General features: G+C 39.8%; 1 protein-coding gene across 1 annotated transcript; it reads right to left on the bottom strand.

Moving 5' to 3' along the window:
* Window positions 1-19,401: 19,401 nt before the first annotated feature.
* LOC134816827 (uncharacterized) lies at window positions 19,402-23,182 on the bottom strand. Its single transcript, XM_063825822.1, has 3 exons — window positions 23,167-23,182; window positions 19,880-21,343; window positions 19,402-19,754 (listed from the first exon to the last, which is right to left on the bottom strand). The coding sequence occupies exons 1-3, from the start codon at window positions 23,180-23,182 to the stop codon at window positions 19,402-19,404; spliced, it is 1,833 nt and encodes a 610-aa protein (XP_063681892.1).
* Between the last annotated feature and the right edge of the window lie 1,111 nt (window positions 23,183-24,293).

Below are 24,293 nucleotides of genomic sequence, written 5' to 3'. Positions count from 1 at the left end.
TGCCCTACAAATGAAAGGCCCCCCTCTTTTTTACAACCCGGGAAATTTTCCCCAAACATAATCCAAGGGGCTGGGATGGTTTAAGATGCATTAGAAAATGGAAATTCCCCGGGGGGTTTTTTTGGGGTACAGGGGTTTGGGGGGTTTAAAAAAGTTTAAAATTTTTTTTATTTGGGGGGTTTAAATTGGGGGGGGTTGGGGTTTTTTTTTGGTTGAAAAAAAAGGTTAGGTTTTTTTAAAATTTTAAAAAGAAAATTGTTAAAATTTTAAAAATTTTAAACGAAAAATAATTTTTTGGGGAAAAACCCCCAACCCCCCTGTTTTTTTGGCCCGGGAGTTTTATGCACTTTTTACCCAAACCAAAAACATTTTTTTCCCTAAATTGCTGTTGAGGTGTCTCCGCTACATGGGTTGGGGGTCCTCCTTTTTTATTTCCTATTTTAAACAATTCTTTCTCTGTTTTTTTGACAGAGGGCTGAAACAAAGATTGCAATGACAATAAATTATTCGAACAATATATATACACAAATAAATTTGAAGTGATGGTAATTATCTAACTATAAGGTTAGACACCTAAAAATAAACTTCTGTCAACAAATTAGTAAATAAAAACGGAATAAATGTTTTGAAACCAGGGTTAAAACTGCTTTTGTGAGCTGTTCAGTAGCATTGACTGAGTTATAACACTCCATCTCTGCTGTAGATGTGCAGACTGGACTACTTAGGCTGCACACTCTTGCAGGAAGTGAACCTATCGTTCTGATCTGGTCAGGCACAAATCCTTTGCCCATGATGCAGATGGCTGGTATAAAGTCTTCCTTGACACAACAATCCAAGAGTTTTAGATGATCTACTTAAGATTACCCTCTCCTGAATAAGAAACGTAAACTTTGGCGATAAGTTTTAAATAACGCTAGAAATTTTTTTGATTAAAATATTCAAACAATATACACATAATATAGCAATGACCCTATATAAAATCAACCCTTTAAGAATTCAAAAAATTCCCTTAACAATCAAAAATTTTTTACCCTTGCCTTGTGGCTCCAAGTTAAGATCTAGACTGTTTATATCAACAATGTTTTTTCTCGCACCTCTGTCTCCACGGAGAGAAATCACTGTTGTTCTGAGGATTTCAAAGCGAAGGCGCTTTCTTATGTATCCTACAGCGTCTGAGTACCTCTGGCCAGTGTGGTACTCCATCTTACTGGCCAGCTTCTTGACCAGTCTCTCAGCTTCACCACTCATTCCACCAGAAGTCGAGAACACTAAAGGTGTGAAGCTTCCTTTCTCCACTTCAAGAACCCTTGCATTGTAACATCGCTTTCTCTCAGTTTCATGGGACAGGTACATTGCTGGTATCGGTTTGCTTGCATTGGAGGGGGCTGGGGCATGAAATACCCTTACATCAAAAAATGCCCTCTCTGAAGCATTCCAAATCAATCTTGCAGAAATGTCCAGCCTGGCTTGGTCTCCTAGGACTGTTCCCTTTGGTAACTGTAGACCATCAACTGGAAGAAGAACTGGCTCAGTCTGCACATCCTTGCATTTCACAGTTCTCATTAGTTCTGCAAAGGTGTCTCTCAGCGAGTTGTGCCGCAGTGACACATATCCACCAAGTTTGCAGATGAGCGCATGGTTTGCTGAGTATTTCTGGCCACACGTACATGTTTTAGGGCAGTCCTTTAAGTTCAGGTTGTATCTGAGAGCTATTGCATCTGAGAACTGTTGTTTATTCATCAGATACCCATACTCTTTTAAAGGTAGTGCTGTTAACCAAGCACTTGCCCCTTTCTCAGCCGCTAGTTGGAACATCAACTTTGCCAGTGGTGTTGACTCGAGCTCCTGGCGTATTTATGCTTGTTTTTGTCGATAAAAGAGATTTCGTTCAGTCGTTATCTCAGTTTTCACTCCTTTACTATGTCTCCAGTCCTCTGTGTAGTTGTCTATCTGCTTGAGAATAGCTTCTTTAAGGGGTTTTGTGGCTCTACATGAGAAATTGTACTCTCGGTCTGCCATTTCCATCATAACTGGTATACCCAATCCTCCATATCTTGGTGGTAGAGCCATTATGTTCCTTAGTTCATCAGTGCAGCTAAACAGCCTGTTAATGATAGCTGGGATAAACTCATCACGTGTTACTTGTTCTAGAGGAGTGAGCCTATCTGCAACTCCTGGGGTAGTTCTGCACACATAGTTCCATCTTTTACTAAGCCCATACATGTATTACGCTAGAAATTGCAAAAGACTGTTATCATGTTGACAAATGGAATGTCAATGAAAAATGTCTACTGTGTTGATTTGATGGAAACATCTGCTTCTATTCCATCATTTATAACTTTACTAAGTGTGAAGGATCAACCCTAAGTTATTGATATTGTTGAATTATTTAATATAATAAATGTATGTAATATCCTACTGAGGCACCTGCCACCCCATCGAGGGTTTACTACATACAAGCAAATACTAGCAGTAGCGTAACTTGTCATTTGTTAACCGGTTATATAATTTGACAAATACGCCAAATTGTGTCATGTCAAAAGCTTAAAAGCGTTCGATTTTACTTAGCATGCTAATCTGTTTCTTTTTACTCTCACGTATAGTATGCAGGGTCTCGAAAATAGCACCGCGCATATGGACGTCCATATGCGCAGGCACACCTGATAACAATTAATTCTGATATTATGATTTGAAATGGTCTTAACATTCAAACGTTTGAATGTGCGCGGCATACCGTAACAGCTTACAAATGCTTGACCATTGTTAATGGTCTGGCCCGGCGCGCGCTACTTCGTAGCACTTGCCGTCGGGCCAGACCATAGAAAAACGGGAGTTTTCCTGCAGATTTGTGCAGTAGAATGACATTGGCTACGAGCTACGTCACGTGACGTACACGCGCAACCAATTACAAGGCCAGAATTTGATCACGCTCAAAGTGAGCGCTGTACTCCAAGACACGCGATTACGATTGGCCAAAACTACGCCACGTGATGCGCCACGTGATATATTTGTAAGCCAATTACGACGTCAGAATTCCATCATCTGAGATGAAGCATATGTCACATGGTATATCTATTAACGCGCTGAATAGATTTTAGCAAACTTTGGTGAATTCGCAGCCATTTCTCATTGGCATTACTCATTAGTTCAATACTCGATTTTGATAGTTGTCGCCTGCTTGTACTTGTAGTTGTATCTTTGCCAATGCTATATGCCGTAACATAACTGAGCTGAAACATGTGCCATATAACTGAGCAATCTTATTTGCTGTTCACATCTGTATTTCTCTCGGATTTTGTCGAGCTTTTGGCATCGATCAACAGTTTATCTACTTCGTATTATCACGCCCACTTGAATGATCAATCGATACTATAATGTTCGGTTTTTATTCCATCATGTTATTGTTTACTGTTTTTAGGATTGCTCATGGTATTACTATATTATATGATTGACTAAAGAAATTAGTCATGATTTAAATCAGAACTTTAAGCTGACATCTTATTTTATGCTTAATCTATAATCATCAATGAGCTCTTGCTATGTTACTCCGAAATTCATAACATATCTTCTGATTAATCATTGTAGCGATGAACTCGTTAACAACATCCAACATCAGCTCCGTTCAAACTCTTTACAATTAATTATAGTCTTTTCATCTGAATTGTTTTATACGATTTAACATAATCTGTTTCAACATTGGAAATTCTAGTCGGATTATAATGGGACTCGGATTCAAGGCATGAGATTGTTAGGTTGAAGAATAAGTATCAAACTGCAGTTTAGTTGGTTATATTATAATTAACGCCTGTACATTGTACAAACCTTTATATTTTCCGCCCCTTGCAGTGTCGAACTTAATCTTATCTCTGTACTAGATTCTTATCTGGCCTGAATTTGTTGTGATACATTCCTTTATCTGCACTATTGTTATAAATTCTACACTTCTGGACAGTTTTAATACAGTACAGTTCCACTTTACAATTTACATCATGATTGTTACACTTAAAATGTAACTGCCCATGAATATACTTACTTAAGTAATATTATATGTGATATAACACGCTCCGCAGCTAAATGATAATACATTTGACACACCTCTAGCTCTGTTGCCATGGCGACCATAATTTTCTACAGAGACAAGTTAAACCTAAGAAACAGTTCTGCTCACTTTTATGGCTATGCTATGATAAAATCCTACATCGGGCTAATTAGCTACAATATTACATATCCCCGTCTCTTCCCCCTTTATCCGAATCTATTGAGATCAATTGTACACTTCGGCACAGTTTTAACACGACGGTTGACACTACCGCAATTTACATCATGACCATAATATTATTACACTGAAAATGCGACTGCTCATGAAAATGTGATAACACCCCTCCGATCCCCCCCCCCCCCCCCCCCCCCCCCCCCCATCTGTAACCCTAAATAAACGCTTGTACAAACCCTGTGGATTACTTACATTTTCCGGCCATTGCAGTGTCGAACTTATCTTAGCTGTACTAGATTCTTATCTGGCCTGAATTTGTTATGATACATTCCTTTATCCGCTCTATTGTTATCAATTGTACACTTCTGCACAGTTTTAATACAACGGTTCCACTTTATGATTTACATCATGATTATTACACTTTAAATGTAACTGCCTATTAATATATGCTACAACACGCTCCGCAGCTAAATGATAATACATTTGACACACCTCCCTGTTGCCATGGCAACCATAATTTTTTCTTACAACTGTCTCTTGCTGTCGAGTTTTATGATATAACATACATAATATATATAGTGATTAGTGAAGGGTCATCAATCTGCATTCTGCACCGTGTGTTTAAAATGACGACATATTAGTACCATATTGGGTACTGCAGTTACCTTGGTTATATTATGGCTGTGAAAGCTAAAGTATGGTAGTTCTGCTCACTTTAATTGTTCTGTTTTTAAAAATCCTACATCTAGGGCGCTTTCGATATTATTATTAATATTGTAAAACCTTGCATTAATACTTTTACGATAATCCTCTGTTTCCATGGCGACAAACAGGCTAGACTTATAAATTCCACTTGATGTAAGAGACTTATTTGCCTTGTAGAATACTTATTTCCCATGGGCCAACGTGCACACCGCGCGCCAAACGGTCACGTGGACAAATTATCAACCTTATCGTGATCCTGTAACTCACACCATATGTGCGTATTTTGCTAAGGAGGAATTTTCTTGATCTGGGTCCTGGGAACATTCCAACGGCGAGCCATTAACATGTTACACACATTAGTTACATATCATAGCATACAATTTCTTATTACACGCAGTATAGGCGGGACCTGTTATGTGTACAGTTAGCGATATCTAACTGTTATCAATATCATAAACACATGATAAAGAATGTAAGCTCAATAAAATTTAATTCATATATGCAGTGGCGTAACGTTGCCTGTTTGCACCCCCCCCCCCCCCCCCCCCCCCCCCCCTCTAGAGCAAAACGTGCAGTTTTGCTAGTACTTTAGTTAAGTACCCCGCTGACCCCGCACAGCGGGGTCAGCGGGGCCCTTCGTTACGCCACTGCATATATGGTCTACTAAACTTTTGATCTACTTCAAAATTAGTCGCCGAAAAATTAAGTCACATGAAATTTGGTTTACAACAATTTTAGTCAACAGTTTGACTAAATTTATGGTTATAGTCAAAATTTGTCGTTATTAAGGTAAGTAAGTTATTCTATAATCTTGCATTAATTATATTTATTTAATAGCAAGGGTTAATCAAGTGTAAGATGATAAACATCATGGACTCGACGATACCAATAACCGGACGACATCAGTATTCGCTATGTGAACAGGCAAGTTATTAAATTACTGCTACTTATTATAGGTGGCTGTCAACTAAATGTTTATTAATTTTGGGCTCTAAAACTCCTATTCCTTGGCCAATTTTTTATTTTTTCATGCTGATTTGGAGGCCATTAATTGACCCCCGACAATTGACCCCCCCCCCCCCCCCCCCCGACAATTGACCCCCTGACAATTGACCCCCCGACAATTGACCCCCGACAATTGACCCCCCGACAATTGACCCCCCGACAATTGACCCCCTATGTAATTACACTGGGGTCAATTGTCGCGAAATCTAGGGTTTAGTACGACAATAATTGACCCCCCGACAATTGACCCCCCGACAATTAACCCCCCGACAATTGACCCCCCGACAATTGACCCCCTATGTAATTACACTGGGGTCAATTGTCGCGAAATCTAGGGCTTGGTACGACAATTGACCCCCGACAATTGTAATTAAACTGGGGTAAATTAATCGGGTTAGGGTCAGGGTCAGGATAAGGGTCAGGGTCAGGGTCAGGGTCAGGGTCAGGGTCAGGGTCAGGGTCAGGGTCAGGGTCAGGGTCAGGGTCAGGGTCAGGGTCAGGGTCAGGGTCAGGGTCAGGGTCAGGGTCAGGGTCAGGGTCAGGGTCAGGGTTAATTGTATTAAATTATATTTTCGGGGGGTCAATTGTCGGGGGGTCAATTGTCGGGGGTCAATTGTCGGGGGGTCAATTGTCGGGGGGTCAATTGTCGCCCACCCACTGAAGTTAAAGCTGTTTCGATTCAGTTTCTTAATTTATTTTACTATTAGACTCTAGCTATACGATACTTAACGCGAAACATAATTGAACACGTTACATACCGTCTAGCTAAGACCAAAGACTATTACAGCTGTTTCGTACTGCAGTACGTACTGCAGTATATGAATATCACCTCAGACCGTGTTACGTTATCAAGTCTTTGTTTTAGCTGGACGGTATGAACTGAAGTTCGACTCTGTCGTTTCATTGGATTTGTTCAAAACATTTTGTCAGATTACGTAGTCACATTCATATAAAATGTGATAATTCTAATAATTACTGTACTGGTAAATAATATTGTATTATTATGTACACTAAATTTAACAAGCAACCACAATGGATCCCAAGCAAGCTGTCAATTAAGCCTTTAGTTTTCGAACTGCAGTGCGTGTCTTAGACAAGTCCAGGTACTCACGTACTTTAATTAGACACAGTCTAACTCTAATTATAATGCGTGAGTACCTCGACTCTTTCAGTTATTGCACATTTTCATGACGTAAAGTCGGCAGTACTTTAATTGACAAACGAGAAATTATCTATTTCCGTATTATATCTTGTCCGATGTTCATACTTTCAATTTAATTATGAATTGTTCAGTGAACTTAGTACTCACGAGGCCGAGGTTTGGATGATTTATTTGAAACGAACGGACTTCCATTATAATCTAAATTCAAATTAAACACATAAATAACACAATTCAAAATAGATTAGTGTTGGACATTTTGCAAGACTTCAACATTTATTGATTTATGCTTTATGGACAAGCTCAGTATAATTCTTAAGATGATCAGGTGACGCGTTACGTTCCGTCTATACTCTATAATAGTTAGGATCGAATACTGGATCACGTACTGCAATACATGCCGTCTAGCTAGTATCAAATACTGGATCACGTACTGCAATACGTGCTGACTAGCTAGTATCACATACTGCTGTCAAGGCAGAACAAAGACTCCATCACGTAATCGACTACGTAACGCGTAACGTACTGTCTAGCTAGGGTCTAAGTTTCCGGGTTGTTTTGGATCACCCTGTGAATCTGCATTGCTGCCAAATTGATGGTGTGCAAAGAACCAATAACTATCTACAAAATGGCTGCTGTCAATCTTAGTCCCACCTTCATCTCTTCTTCCCTAGTCTTACACGTTGAAATCTAATTAATAACATAATCAATTATTTCTAAATCTGTCTTACATGTTAGAAAAAATTAATACACTAGTGAGACTTCAAGACGCAATGTACTGTGTCACATATTGCATAGCAATAAAGGGGGAATAAAGGTACCAGAGAAATTGTGAGAAAGTAGGCAACAATTCTGTGGCCGTATTTCATGTCTAGTTTCTAAGCTTTCTGCAAGATTTTAATATAACGTTGAGTAACATTTATTATTTTCAGGTACCTAGAGTTTCAGTGTCTGAACTCTGAAATCCCTATAACCTACTCTTGCCCTCAGTCAGACTGCTGTTCAAACTAAGACAAGTTCTAGTTAAGTTTGAGATCAAGATTTAACTATTGAAGTATGTATAAATTGTAAATTGTATAAATTGCATGTATAAATTAAGGAAGATTCCGTTCCTTGAATGACTTTAAAACATTTGAACATCTAATTTTTTACTGAGATACAGAGGGATTCGAATTTTTCTCTTCAATCTTATTAGTTCTATCAATAATATTCTGATTTTTTTGCAGGTCGACTGCAGGGCAAAGGCAACGACTGGCAACCGGAGATCAGAAATTCAGCTCGATCAGACTAAAGTATGCTTCATGATGAAAAACGAAAGACATCAAACTTGGTTAAATGGTATACAGATCAACGATTGGACATTCCTTCTACTTTAATGCTACATCAACATGTAATACTTGATAGACAATAACCTTCAAATATTTTGTGACTGAACTGTGAAATGTGAACACAATCCCAACCCTTCAATTATGATAGGATTTACCTCGACCAATATACAGGGTGGCCCAAAAGTGACTACCCACACGCAACCTCTTAATAACTAACGTAATTCGTCTCCAAATTGCACCAAAATTTCAGAGATTATAGATATGGGTCAAACTTAAATTTCCTGAAAGTTTCGTAAGCCACGCCCAATTACAGTGGGCGTGGCGTGACACTCCCTCTTTTTCACTATTTTCTTCATAAAATGAGAACGCTTTGAGCTAAGAACTCCAAATTTTTTGCACACATTTGGCTTGATAGTTTAAAAGCTTTCCCAAAGTTTTCAAAATTTGGCTGAGTTATGACCATTTCAAAATTCATCGGATACGTGATCCGAGCACTCAGTCAGTGATCTCTGCATTCAATCAGTGATCTCGTCACCCAATCTGATCAAGATTAAGGCGTTAGCGTGTATTAATGAGGTTCATTAGGCTTTACCAAACATACTGAGGAGATGACGACCTGATCATGATTGATTGGATACCGATAATGACTTTGCTAGACAGGAAAACACAAAATTCTTCGTAAAAGTAAGGTCCTAGGATTCCATGAGAACTGATGGCGCACCAGATCGTGACCTTTTCAGGAAAATCAGGAATCACGGTCTAAAAGTTGCTGTTTCTTAGTGATCCGTTAGGCCCGGTTAGAAAGATCTCGCTTTAGGATTCGTTGAAGGGATGTCCTGCTGAGGTCTAAGGCAGGATCTCGTTTTCGGGAGCCAATTTTAGGTGTATCCATCACGTCACAAACAACCATGGTGATGTTTTCTTCGGTCCTCGCAGTTCGTCTTTTGCAGAAAAAGTGTACTTGATCTTGTGATGCATATCAAAGCAGCTTTTCCGGCAAGGGGATGGTCGGTTGAATTTCATTTGAAATTGTCGTTTAAGCTGAGGGCAGAACTCCCCATTCTCTTTACTTTGTTCAGGTGGACAAACAATCGTTGTTCCGCAGTATAGGGAGGATAGTGAACCATTTTCGACGATTCAATGGATAGTTCATTCCTTTTTATCGATTGTAAGGAACGAACCTGTGATTAGCAGGGCTAACAAGCCCTGCAACCAATCAAGCGGTGCATGTGAGCCAAACAGGCCATTAACCAAGTGCAGAGATCACTGACTGAGTGCTCGGATCACGTATCCGATGAACTTTGAAATGGTCATAACTCAGCCAAATTTTAAACAATGAACTTGAAACTTTGGGAAAGGTTTTAAATTATCAAGCCAAATGTGTGCACAAAATTTGGAGTTGTTAGCTTAAAGCGTTCTCATTTTATTAAGACAATAGTGAAAAAGAGGGAGTGTCACGCCACGCCCACTGTAATTGGGCGTGGCGTACAAAACTTTCAGGAAATCTAAGTTTGACCCATATCTATAATCTCTGAAATTTTGGTGCAATTTGAAGACGAATTACGTGAGTTATTAAAAGGTTGCGTGTGGGTAGTCACTTTTGGGCCACCCTGTATATATTACAACTATGACAGTGGGTTGCATGTACATACGATGTTTCAGGAAGCCCGTGAACCCGGCTTGTAATATGCAATTTTTCAGCATTATCTGTGATAGCTGCACTGAAAGTATTTTGGGGTCCCGTATTTGTAGTTTGTACGTCTTTACTATTTATATATCATATGTTATTAAGATAATAATAAAATATTCAAACAATATACACATAATATAGCAATGACCCTATATAAAATTCTGTAAAAATGGTACAAATTTAGAAACTGAGGTAAAAATAAAAATAAAACCCTTTGTAATAATATATATAAAAACCACTAAATCACATCACAACAAAAAGTAGTTTAGACCCCCATCCAACTAGAGCACTCCATGACCTTTTAGGGTTTAAGAGTGTTGATCAGGTTAAGGTCCAAATCACTTATTGCCGTGGGTGGAAGGGTTCTGGTACCTCTGTACCCCCTGATAGAGATTATACAGGTTCTGAGTAGATCAAAACGCAGTCTGCGTCTGACAAATGACATCACATCACAATACCGTTGGCCTTTCTTTAGGCTGATCTTTTCAGCGAGATGTTTTAGAAACTGTGAAGCCTCAGTTGCCATTCCTCCTGTAGTACTGAACACCAGTGGCGTGAAGGTAGCCTTTTCAACATTGAGGACTCTGTCATTGTACTCACGTTTTTTGCTTTTCTCGTGAGATTGGTACATCTGTGAGATGCTCTTGTCACTGTTGGACTGGGCTTGAGGGTGAAGTACCCTTACATCTGTGAATGCCCTGTCCAGCGGCAACCAAAACGATCTCGCACTGATGTCCAGTCTTGCACCATCCTGTCTATTTGTTCCATTAGATAGTTCAAGTGTGTGAGGAACGGAGAGAAGCTGGGGTTCTGTTTCAACGTCTTTGCAAACAGTGGTTAGGAGTTCAGCTATTGTATCTCTTAGTGAATTGTGTCTAAGTGAAACGTAGCCTCCGATTTTGCAGGTTAGAGTATGGTTGATCTTGATATGATTTTGATTTCCACATACACATAGGGAACTTCTGTTAGCTGTAGACAGTGTAAGATTATATCTGAGTGAGAGGGCATCAAAGAATTCTTGTTTGTTAAGGACGTACCCACATGCTTTTAGAGGGAGTGTGGATAACCAAATGGATGCTCCTTTTTCACTAAGGAGTTCTAATTGCCTTTGTGTTGATGGGGATACCTCATTCATAATAGTTTCACGTTGGTGTTTGTAAAGCTCTTCCTTACGCTTCTTTACTTCACTTATGATGTCATGCTGCAGTTCTTCGTTTAGTTGGAAAGTAGTAAGCTGTTGAAAAACTGCTTCTGTGAGCTGTTTTGTAGCATTTACTGAGTTAGTGTACTCCATCTCTGCTGTTGATGTGCAGTCTGGAATGCTCAGCCCGCCCATTCTTGCAGGAAGTGAAGCTATTTTTCTGATTTGATCAGGCACAAAACTTTTGCCCATAATGGCTGGTATAAAGTCTTCCTTGACACAATATTCTAAGTGTTTCAGATGGTCGGAAATCCCTGGGGTTGTACGGCAAACAAAATTCCATCTTTTGGAGGTTCCGTAGATGAAAGCGGAGTAGGCTAGCTGGGGTTCGTTTGCAGCTATTTCGACGAGTCCAAGAATGTCTGCTTTCCAACTTTCGGTCTCCTTTAGTATGAACTCTTTTACCCCTTCTTCTGATCCAATATATGACCCAAGATAACGGTGGCCTTTGGTAGTGATCTGAACATCTGGAAAGAGTTCCTTAGCTTTGGTTGCATGCTCTGGTTTCACTATCAACCATGTCTTGCTGGGTTTTGGGTAATACCCATACATGGGACCATGATCTTTAAGGTCCTCCCACCATTTCGTGAGTTGATCAAGTTTACCCCCTGCTGCTGAGTCGTCAGCATACCAAACTTGTTTGGGATAAGTGTTGGGTTCCCTGTCTGATTCTGGTTCTGTTTCAGGTTCTGTCTGTTTAACATATCATATGTTATTTATCATATTTGGCTTTTATAATTGATCGTGGATGATTAAACTTAACTTATAACTGTTGTGCATGTTGATAACGGTGATTGGCAAATGGCATACTTATATTGACTGTTTTGAGTTATTGATGGGATGAAATGTATTAGAATTATTGTTCTGCTTAAACAGACCGCTTCAAATTAACCAAGCCTATTTATTGAATACCAACATAATGAAGAACTCAATCGATATAGCGAATTTACCAGATTACGTTCATATCAACTCTGTCCAGTATCTGTGCTGTCACAGTGTCACAATATGCAGAAATGATATAATGTGCCCGCGGTAACGCGCGATATTAGTCAAGTTTGCGCTAAGTTGAGCGCTCGATCTTTCGTTTCTCTCCCGTCTAACATTTCGAGAAGAAAGCGGCGCGCGCTACTTCGAAGAAATTTAGACGAGTAACATCCGTCAAACAAATGCACGCTGTTGGTTTTGGATTAACAATTAATATTGTTACTGGGCGGCGCTCAGCTTACCTGGGGACCTCAGGTTATCATGTTCATAAACATAAATCGAATAGAGATTAGGCGGAATGACAGGCTGTACGCGGCCCAATAACGCTCAGCCTGTCATTCCGCCAAATCTTTATTTGTGTTTATGAACATAATAGCCTTGGGTCCCCAGGTAATTAATATTAATGAATAACATTCCAGTCAATCAGCTCCAAAATACATTTATTAACATTATATGTACAAACTTGAAGAGCTTTTTGCAAAATACCAATGTGCATAGTGCACAGTGGTCCACCAGGCTATAATTGACCCAAAATCGAGTGTCATGAAATTCTGTTTATCCATTTGTTATTTATCATAAATTATCAGCCGGTACATATGCTGAAGACGATAATTAAAAATCTTTCAAAATGTGGAAATGATGTACGATAATATCAATGATTTTTTTACACTGTCCAAAATTCAAGCAATTGGCAGTGAAAATTGGCCTACATCTGACTGGATATTCATAAAGCAGTGTATATTTGCATTTACTTACTCTTGTTGTGGCTGTTTTACGTGTCGAATACCTGTCTAATGAAAAAAAATTCATGTTGATATCTATTTTGGTTGATTTTTCATGTACCCTCAAATTTTAAACCCACTTTTTAACTAAAATTTTGGTTTTAAAATAAAAAAATGTTAGGTAGTGCGCTCGAGTGCACCTAAACCACCTATGGCATCCTAAAGTTCAGACAATTATCTAACTAGCCATACAAAATTCAAGCTGGGACAAGCTGGGACTTTTTAAAAAATCAGCCACGCCCATATTTGGTCCCAATTATCCAAATTATGCAAAATCACCTTAACATGCTCAAAACCATCCTTTGGGGTGCTTTACTTGTAGCTACTAGTCTCCTGAACACAAATATAAAGTTTTATCAAAATTTGATAAAAATTGGCTGAGTTATGAGCAAAATACTATATGACCATATTTGGGCATACGCGCCAATTTTGATAGATTTTATAGATTTTAGCCCATAAATTGGCCAATTATCAATATTTTTGGATGAGACAAATTTTATATGTTAGGTAAGCCTATACTTCACATTCTCTATGAATATCAGCTCAATATCTACCTAACTGTGGATTCTGTGTTCAAATAATGGCAAAAAATGAACAAAATTGCCCATATCTCAGTTCGCGACATTCGCAAAACTGATTTCGCTCAAAATACTATAACTCAATAGGGTTTCAATATTTTTTAATGAAATTTTCAGAATCAACGTAGAATTGCCTGAGGACCTTAAGTTATGGAGTAGAATTTTGAGTCAGGCCTTTTAAACAAATTTAGCGGCCAAATTCTAAAATTTTCAGGGTATTTTTGGAAAAAATCAATTTTTTGATTTCTCATTTTCAGCCCTTCTGGTATATTTTAAGGTCTTCTAGGTGCTTTTAAACGTCTTTTTGGGCGAAAATACTCCAGGAAACATCTCCTGAGGCAACAAAATGACCTATAAGGGGTCTATTATAGCCTGACCCCCCTTCGCGGACCACTGTGTAGTGCAGTGTATGACAGTTAAAAGTGCAGTGATTTATTACAATTTTAGTCAACATTTTACCCGGCATACGCCACTTTCAATGCGCGGCGTTCTTTTCGAGCTTCTCGCGTATATTTGTCCATCGTTAATGGACTAGCCCGGCGCACGCTACTTTGTAGCACTATTTCGAGAAGAAAGCGGCGCGCGCTACTTCGAAGAAGTTTAGACGAGTAACATCTGTCAAGCGTATATATATATATACATAAGTAAAATAAGCTAAATAGATCAGTATTTTGAAATATATAAAATTATACACGCGCGTTGTTCCAATTTAGGGGTTGTTAAATCATAAATTACTGATCACTAGCGTAATAATTTCGAAAAATCCCTCCCACTGATTGTATAATTACGTATTATGTTAATGACCCCTCAGCTCGTGTTCAAGCACTTTCTTGCAGTTGTAGACAATTCACTGGTCCGTATTGCCGAATTTAAGTTACACAAAAGCCAGCGGATTGCTAGCGGAAGCAAGCGGGTGCCTAACGGAAATGCGCTAAAATGCAGCATTTACAATTTATACCTAGCTGCTAGCGAATGGCTAGCGGACGCTGCGCGCAAACTAGCGGAGAATAGTATATACTAGCTTCCGTAAGACATTTGACGGATGTTATTCGTCTAAATTTCTTCGAAGTCAGAAGTAGCGCGCGCCGCTTTCTTCTCGATGGCAAGTGCTACGAAGTATCGCGCGCCGGGCCTGATAATTAACAATGGTCAATAAGACATCCGCTAGTTTCCACTAGCTATCCGATATTGCCGCTAGGTCCGCTAGTTTTTGTGTAACTTAAATTTTATCTTCGAAATCGGCTATATACTTACCCAGAACTTACTTTGCTAGTGTGCAAATGACGAGACAGCATTGTCCACGAGACAACATTGTCCACTTGTGAAATCACTCAACAGATGGCGGAGCTGGAGAAGGGGAAAATGTCCTCAGTAGATCATGAGGACAGATCAGGGCTACATAATGCATCATCCAATGACGATGTAGATACTGTAGAAGATTCTCAGCCTGGACCGTCAACAAGCATGAACATCGAAGAATCGATAATGCCGCCAAGACTTGAGGTAAATATTAAGTTTGCATGAGGTTTGGCGAGTTCTTGCTCGAAACTTCACCTATTGATATTTTTCTCAAACACAATAAGCTTCAGTTTACAAAAAGGCTGTTAAATGGAAGTTCCTCTACCGCAATAATTTGAGATCATGACATACATTATCCAAAACGGATGTCATGACTTGGCACTTGCGCTTCTTCATTTTATTGCTGAAGGTCAGAGTTGTAATGTCTATTGCGATTCAATTTATATTTGTTGTAACATATGTATTCACTGAAAAAGAGAGAACTCCATTTGGCGAGATGTAGTGTGAGGTTCTTGTAATTGTACTTATTCAATGAAACCAGGTAATGAATGAGGAACAACTTACAATGAACTGTATTACATAGAATAACCTAAAGGGGGATGTCGTTAGATAACAGCATATAAAATAGGCTGACAGTAGGACGCTCCTGGTCATCAAAAGCTTGACTTACAGTATACCTTACTCGGGAATATTATAGCGGGTTAATTTATGACTGGGAAAATTAATGACCGGGAAAAATATGGCGGACTTTCCCAAAACCCGCCAAATTATCCCGGTCATGTATTTACCGGTGGCCGACCTTTCAAGTTTTTTTTTCAGAGGTCAACAAATTTTCAACCGAAATTTCTGTTTTTTGTTACTTGTTAAAGAAGTTATTTCAATTTACAGTTATTGATATTACTCAGAAATAGAATCTAGATTCCTCTAGATATACGTGAGATAGAGACTATTTCTGAGTTCAAAAGCAAATTGACCTCCTACATGTGGGATAAAATTATGCCGGAGGACTTTGATTATGATCTAGATTTTTCCCTCGAGACAGAGATGTGAAGCAGTTTACCTAAAGCTAACAATATGAATCCCTGTTGTCTGTATTTCTCATTTCTCATTTTAGTGCATGTCATCACATCATGGATTTCACTTTATTATATGATTTGATTGCTTTTGATATTTTTGTGTGTTTCTATTTGAAATTCTATTTAAAATTTAAGATTTTCGTGGGCCCATACTTGTGCAGGAGGTGCATTTTGCTCTCAACATCTGTGTTTTGGTGACCCTCAGGTCCTTTGATTACATACATTTTGTCCTAGAAAATCTGATTTTATCGGAGTCTTATACTTTTGAGAAAATTTAATGTTGTTCATTCATTGTGTAAATTTGTATGTAATTGATCGATTTGAAAGATTTCAATAAAAAAAAAAAAAAGAAAAAAAAGACACGTCTATTTAAAGGAAAATAAATCTAAGCAATAATAAGTCAAATCTTCATTAAAGCGTATTCTCATTATCGCTAATGTTCCCGCCATTATCATTATTGATATCCCCCTGAGCTGCTGACCGTCAAATTCGAAGTTGTATCGTTGTCTTAACAAGACTTTCATTTTGTCTGCTAATGGGGCTACTGCTCTGAAGGTCAGCCGGAGCTTAATTTCCTGCCCACCGCTTGGTATTGGGGAACGTCTTGGCTTTGCATCTTCAACTGCTCCAGTAATCAATCCACCGTGGACCATGAAATAGTGGCACAGTTTACTCACTTCTAGCGGGATGTGGCCACAAGTTACTTTAACGGGGAAAACTCCCTCTTTCTTTAGTCTACACACTGCACACGAGAAGCGATCAATCTTTAGAGACATTATTATTATAATATATATTATATATTATTATTATTTTCGTTTTTTTCTATACCATATAAATTGTTTTCTTCTCTACGATTCACTGATTCATCACGGTCCACCCTGAAATCTGATTTCTATAACCAAATTGTGATTTTTATAACGAAATTATGGTAACAATAATAATTCTTAAAGAATTTTTAATATTTTATGATTTTTCATCCTTATTATCTTGTATATCATTTTGTTAGTCTGATGAGTCTCATACATAGATTTCTTGTGGTCATCATCTACGTTTTGTTAGAAAACCTGCTAACCTTTTTTGGATATCTTCTTGTTAGGTGTATCTGCCTTATTTAGTCAGGATTTTACTTGCAGCTATAAACTTCCGTTTTTACTCCTGTCCAAGGCGAGATGCACGATCTCTACTGTCATTTAGGTATCATTTACAGCTGAGCATAAGGGTTAAATTCAAATTATTTAACCTTTTGGTGCTGTATAAAAATAACATTAATTTATTATTATTATAAAGGGTCTCAATAAGAGGTCTCGACTGCCTAGGCGTCAAACCTTGGCAGTCGGTAGTTTTCCTCTGGCCCGGGATCAGCTGACCCTAGGGACCAGAGGGTAAAGGTGTAGAGACTATGTGTATCTACAAATTATTATTATTATAAAGGGTCTCAATAAGAGGTCTCGACTGCCTAGGCGTCAAACCTTGGCAGTCGGTAGTTTTCCTCTGGCCCGGGATCAGCTGACCCTAGGGACCAGAGGGTAAAGGTGTAGAGACTATGTGTATCTACAAATCTTTCGAGGTTGTTTTTACAAGAGACAGGGCTTGCTACGCAAGGGAAGAAAACCGGGAGAAACAATCACAAATTATACAAATAAATATTATAAAACCTAGCAAAAAGAAATTAAAACAATCCTACACTACTACAAATGTTTATTACATACTACAATGTAATACACGATAAATAAATGCTGTATTATCAAGAAAAAGGGCTTGCAGGGCAAGGGACGGAACACAGGGACTGGATCGACTGGCTACAGAGTGTATAAAACAGTGATTCAGCAAGTACCCATTGGGTATTGCTGAATCTGACCCACAAAATACCACAATCAATACAAGAATATACAATATTTAAACAAACATCATGTTTATACAAGAATCAGGGCTTGCAGAGCAAGAGAAGAAGAATAAGAGAAAAACTCCAACACATGTATACCCCTTAGTCCAGTAAATAACAATAATTACTTGTACACAAAACTGTATTTAATATAAAATACATAACAAATACACAGTCTACCCAATATACGGGTTAAAAATTGTATAAACAAGAGACAGGGCTTGCATAGCAAGGGAAGAGATATAAGAGGACCAGGTAAAAAGTGTTTATTACAGTATCCAGTGAAGAATAAACTAAATATAGAATATCTACAGTGTATTATACTCTCAATAATATCATATGTCTAAGACCATCCTGAGAATTCTGGCTGATCCAAGCAGAGCTGTCTTCTGGAGATTAGAGATGCTCAGATTGCAGTGGACTGCGTCGAGGTGTTTACAAAAGTTAATGGTGATAGTTCCTAATGCGCCTATCACCACAGGGACGATTGTGACCTTTCGTAAATTCCAGTTCTTCTTAATTTCTCTTTTTAGGTCTTGATATTTCAGTATCTTTTCTTGTTCTCTATCCAGGATCCGGGTATCTCCTGGGACTGCAACGTCAATGATAGTTGCTGCGTTGGTTACCTTGTCTACCAGGAGGAGATCCGGTCTGCAGTGTTCGATAACGTGGTCCGACTGGACATGGAAGTCCCACAATATCTTGACTTTTTCGTTCTCCAGCACCTTCTCTGCCCGGTGTTCGTACCACCTTTTACTGCGTGGGAAGCCGTATTCCTTGCACAGACTCCAGTGCAATGCGGCAGCTACTTTGTCATGCCGACACTTATATTCTGTCTGTGAAAGTTTTGGGCACCCATTCAGTATGTGGTCTATTGTCTCGTAATGATTTCTGCAGAGTCTGCAGAGGGGAGAAGAGCCAGGTGTTTTGTCAATCCTGTGCTTCACATAATTCGTCCTAAGTGCTTGGTCTTGGGCTGCTATCAACAATCCTTCTGTCTCCTTCTTCAAGTCTTGTTGAGTGAGCCAGTTCCAAGAGGTTAACGGGTCCGCTATACCCATCATCTGCCTTGGGAACTGTCCGTGCATCACTTTAGCAGTCCACTTCTCCTTGCGGATTTCCTCGCGTTGTGTTCGGTCGATATCTTTCTCTATCTCTTCACCCAAGAGTATCTTGTCTTTGACAAAGTAGTCCTTCAGAGCAATCAGTTCTGGGTCTCTACTTCTCACCACATAAGTGGTGAGTGCATTCTCCTCTCTCTTTACGACTTCCTCTATACTATGTAGCCCACGGCCACCCAGTTGACGGCTTACGTATAACCGATCAACATCTCCTTGGGGGTGGTGAGCTCCATTAATCCTCATCAGTTTCCGGGTCTTGACATCTAAGGCTTTGGTCTCTCCTGCATTCCATGAGAGAATTCCAGCTCCATATCTTATCACAGGTACAGCCCAGGTGTTAATTGCTTGTATACTATTCCTGCCATGAAGCTGGGATTTTCAAACCTTTTTAACTCTTCTGATATACTCTTTTGTAACCAGTGCTTTCATCTCTTTGTGCAGTATATTATTGGCTTCTAGTATTCCCAGATACTTATAGCCCTCGTCCTCCAACTCATGGATCTGTTCACCTGTGGGTAGGGAGATGCCTTCGAAAACGGCTCTTGCTCCCTTCTTCACCTTCACCACGGCACATTTCTCTAGCCCGAATTCCATTTTTATGTCACTGCTGAACTCTGCTGTGGTATTAACCAGTGTTTGCATTTCGTCTTCACTCTCGGCATACAACTTGAGGTCGTCCATGTATAGCCTATGTGACACTTTCGGTCGACCTCCCTTCTCCAGAGAGTATCCTATGTCATGCTTATTCAAAAGAATGGACAGGGGTATAAGACTCATGATAAAGTGAATAGGTGATCTACTGAGTCTCCTTGGAATAGACCTCTATTAATTTTAATTCTCCCAAGGGAAACTTTACCAAGCATCAGGTTAACATACGATTGCTTGAAGGAGGCTTCAAAAAGATCTATGATGGATGAAGAGATATCACACATGGTCAAACAAGACAGAATCCAAGAGTGTGGGACGCTATCATACGCCTTCTTGTAGTCTATAAACGTCATGTTCAGGTTCCGCTTCCTTCGTTTACAGTTCTTCAGAATGAGTTTGTCTATCATTAACTGTTCTTTACATCCTCTGCTCTTCTTCTTGCACCCTTTCTGCTCAGGGGGGAGGAGTTTTTGCTGGTCTAAATGGTTGTATATGGAATCTGAGATTAGACCAGTGAACAGTTTCCACATAGCTGATAAGCATGTAATAGGTCTGAAATTGCCTGGGATGGGTCCTTTGGAGTGGTCCTTTATGAGCAGGTACGTGCGTCCCAATGTCATCCAGTCAGGGATATCAGCGTTGGTTAGGCAATTCATAAGTAGATCTGCAATCCTATTGTGGAGTTCTTTAAAGTGCTTTATCCAATAAGCATGCAGTCCGTCTGTACCAGGAGAGGACCAATTGGTCATTTTCTTCACTCTATCTGCAACCAGGGTGTTAGTTATAACAAACTGTCGCTGTTCATCTGCTGAGGCTAGTGCTGTTCTGACATCCGGTAACCATTCAGCATCACTGTTATGTTCAACCGGCTGCTCCCATATGTTCTTCCAGAACTTCAAACAAGAATCCTTGTCAGCCTCAGGGTGGGAGATATCCTGTTCTTCAGGGTTTGTTTGAAGGTTTCTGTAGAACTGCCTCTGGTTGTTTCCAAACAACTTGTTCTGGTGGTATCGTTCGCATCTTTTATTAAATCTCTTTATCTTAGCTGCTTTTGCACGTAGACGTTGCTTGAGCTCCTCAATGATGCATGATATACCCTTTTTCTTCAACAGGGGGTGACGTCTGTTGAGCCCTTCTAGTATTTTTTGTTTAAGGGTAATACCTTTCTTCTTCTCCTCAAGATAAGAGATGTCTTTCCTCACCTGGGTAATCTTATCTTCGATTCTTCTTTTCCATAGCGGAGTTTTCCGCTTCTCTGCATTCTTATTTGCAGGTTTTTCACCAAGTCTTTCGCTGACTAAATGTGCTCCTGCAAGCAATAGAGTGTTGGTTTCAGTGATTGAAGAAGTAGGAATCTCTGCTATACATGAGTTGATGAGAGATGTTTCCTCCAGCTCCATAAGCTTCTTTCTGTTCACATGTCTCAGGGGCTTGGTTTCTATCACTGAAGGGTCTTCTAAGAGGGTTTTTAGCCGCTCAATGATTGCCTCCTTGTCAAAATCAGGTACCGTTGCGGTGGGGGTGAGTTCTTCGGCGGCAACAGTTGGGATAGTTGCATCCCTCAACGTCCTGATTGCTTGGGAGACTGTGGGTAGAGCTTGAGTTGTCGTTGTTGGAGCCTCTTCCACTACGCTAGGTGGAAGAGTACCTCGAATCTCCAATAGTTCTATGTCTGAGAGGAGATTATTATTTCTGATTGACCTTGCTTGGTCTGCCAATCTTTGTTCTGTACAAGTGAAGAGTCCGGCATCATCCCACAGTGGGGGGGGTGCCACTGTCCATTTTGTCCCTGCACAAAAAAAACTGAAAAAAGACAAAGACAAAAGGGACAAAATGGACAAAAGGGACAAAATGGACAAAAAAAGATAAAAGGGACAAAAAAGACAAAAAAGACAAAAAAAGGCGGGGACAAAATGGACAAAATGGACAAAAAGGACAAATACAAACGAGTTGACGGATGTTACTCGTCTAAATTTCTTCGAAGTAGCGCGCGCCGATTTCTTCTCGAAACGGCAAGTGCTACGAAGTAGCGCGCGCCGGGCCAGACCATTAACAATGGTCAACAAACGAGACAAATTGACATAACAGGGACAAAATGGACAGTAAAGAGAAGTCGCTGATTTCCGATAGGGTACAGGGTGTCGATTCTTTATGCTTCTTGTGTCTGAGGAAGCGTTCCTTCTTGTTCCACAGTTGTTTACATTTAGCTTCTTTTGTCGTACTCAAAAAGTTTCGCGGTTGCGAATGCCGGCCCATCGAGGAAAATCTTTTTACTTGGTTTTTTAACCATTAGAAAGTATGATTAGTCGGATATAGTACTGAGTTCAAACAGTTCCCGAAACGAAAAAGCAAACGTTTGATTTTTGTTTCGGCGACTAAATTGTCGATGGGCCGGCAAATATTTGTTGTCGAGTAGTGTTGAATACTCATATTAACATGATTATTGATTTAATTTAGGAACTGTATATAAATATGTTTGACCAAGTTTAATTGTTAATGAAAATGAACCCCAGCACTGGGCGCGCGCCGCGGCTTTGATGTTAGCGGCTACAAGCTAGGCAGCTGCAGAAAAATGCCGCGCGCGTTCAGAGTACGGTTGTATCACGCGGTGACCCCCACTGCCGCTTCACTATAGTGGCGTCTGTAGCGTCTTCGACGCTACAGGGGGAGCCGCGCACTTCGTGCGCGGCGGGTCATACAACGTATGACAAGAGTACGGCGTTTCGGTTTTTGATTTTACAAATGACGAAGCAACTTTTAATGATTATTAATGGAATTATCGGATATTTATAATTCAATATGTATTGATTCTTCTGTGGAAAATAAAAATTGTATTTTACTTTTAAAAATTGTATTTTACTTTTCAGTTACTGGGCTGCGCTCAACCTGTCATTCCGCCGAATCTTTATTCGATGTTGTTATGTTAATGAACACAATAGCCTGGGGTCCCCAGGTAACTTTTCAGCTGTGTCTTCCAGTCTTTCAATCATAAGTTTTGTGCTGTTGCTACTCAGTTGGTCGATTGATTTAAACATCTTCGTTGTTCGTCGACGTCCGACGAGCAACGAGAAAAATTGCGTGGCGCGTCGGGTGGCACATCTTAATGGGTGATACGCGTATTATATATACATTATATAGTAAAACAAAATTTTAGTAAAACAAAATTTTTATTTACCACAAAACAATCAATACATATTTAATATTATTATACATTTACAAATAAATCTAAATTTAAATTCAGCTATATACACAATACACAGCCCGCCGCACAGACAGCCACACATTGCTGAGAGATTCTCAAGTGCAGATGTAAGCGCCGCGCGCGCGAGGTTTGTAATCTTACAATTACATGTCACGATATATATTATAAATTTCAATCGCTGACGTACAGCGAGCAGCACAGCTGCGAGTGGCGTCAGCTAGTAGGATTTCATCCTACAAGGCACATCGCGTTCACCTAGCTAACCAAGTGCTTTCGCGCCGCTGCGGACGCACTTGTTCCACAAGTCATCCGCCTCCGGCGGTCGCGCGCTACTGCAAGCGAGAGGGCTATAGTTAGAGCAACACATCGCACCACAAGCCAAATATTTATCAACATTTTGACTAGCTACGCGATCCTTTTCCGCATGCGCTCGCGCTTTGCTCAAGTTGCGCTTTGCTCAAGTTGCGCTCGCGTTAACTGCGTTAACGACCGAAATTTTCCCAATATGCAATAAATTTTTTGCTTCTAAAATTCTCTGATAATTAATAATATATCGTTACATGTAATTGTAAGATAAAAAACCTCGCGCGCGCGGCGCTTACATCTGCACCTGAGAATCTCTCAGCAATGTGTGGCTGTCTGCGCGGCGGGCTGAATTTAGATTAATATTTATTTATAAATGTATAATAATATTAAATATGTATTGGTTGTTTTGTGGTAAATAAAAATGTTGTTTTACTAAATTTTGTTTTACCTCTACATTTGAGCTTGTCTAATTTTTTGTCTCATTTGTCCAAAATTTTTGTCCCTTTTGTCTCTTTTGTCCCTTTTGTCCCTAGTATTGTCCATTTTGTCCATTTTGTCCACAAAACACTGTCCTTCACAAAAAAATGTAAAAAAAGACAAAGACAAAATGGACAAAATGGACAGTAATACCCCCCCCCCCCCCCCCCCCCCCCCCCCACAGTGACCGGAGTCTCCTTCTATAACCAGAGCGGGATGGTTGGCTCTGGTAATACAGCGTCATGAGCTGTATGTTGTCCTCCTTGCTCCACGTGTGACGAGTGGAAGTCTCAGTGCGAGCCTTCCTCTCACGGCGTGCTGGAGGGGCGATGTTAGGTTGTTGATCCTGCTCTGACCCATTAGTAGGGAGAGTAGGAGAGTTTGAAAAATTTGAGAGAGAATTCATATCATAACTGGGGGACTTGATATACCCCCTAGAGAGTTGGCAGGAAAAACAGAGCACTGAGCGTTGCCCCGCGTCGCCCAGCTCCCCAGGTAGCTACCTCCTGGGTAGTAGACCCGTTAGTAACCATTTAACCCATGGCCACACATCCTTTTGTCACGAGTCCACAACTTAAGATTGGGGGACATCTGCGGGTCAGTCCATGCCCGGAAAGAAAACCACTAGGTGTCAATT

Source organism: Bolinopsis microptera, chromosome 6, assembly GCF_026151205.1.
Source record: "Bolinopsis microptera isolate Bmic1 chromosome 6, MBARI_Bmic_1.0, whole genome shotgun sequence".
In the NCBI taxonomy this organism is placed as follows: Eukaryota; Metazoa; Ctenophora; class Tentaculata; order Lobata; family Bolinopsidae; genus Bolinopsis; species Bolinopsis microptera.
The sequence above is the reverse complement of the archived record's forward strand: the minus strand, read 5'-3'. Positions and strand labels throughout refer to the sequence as shown.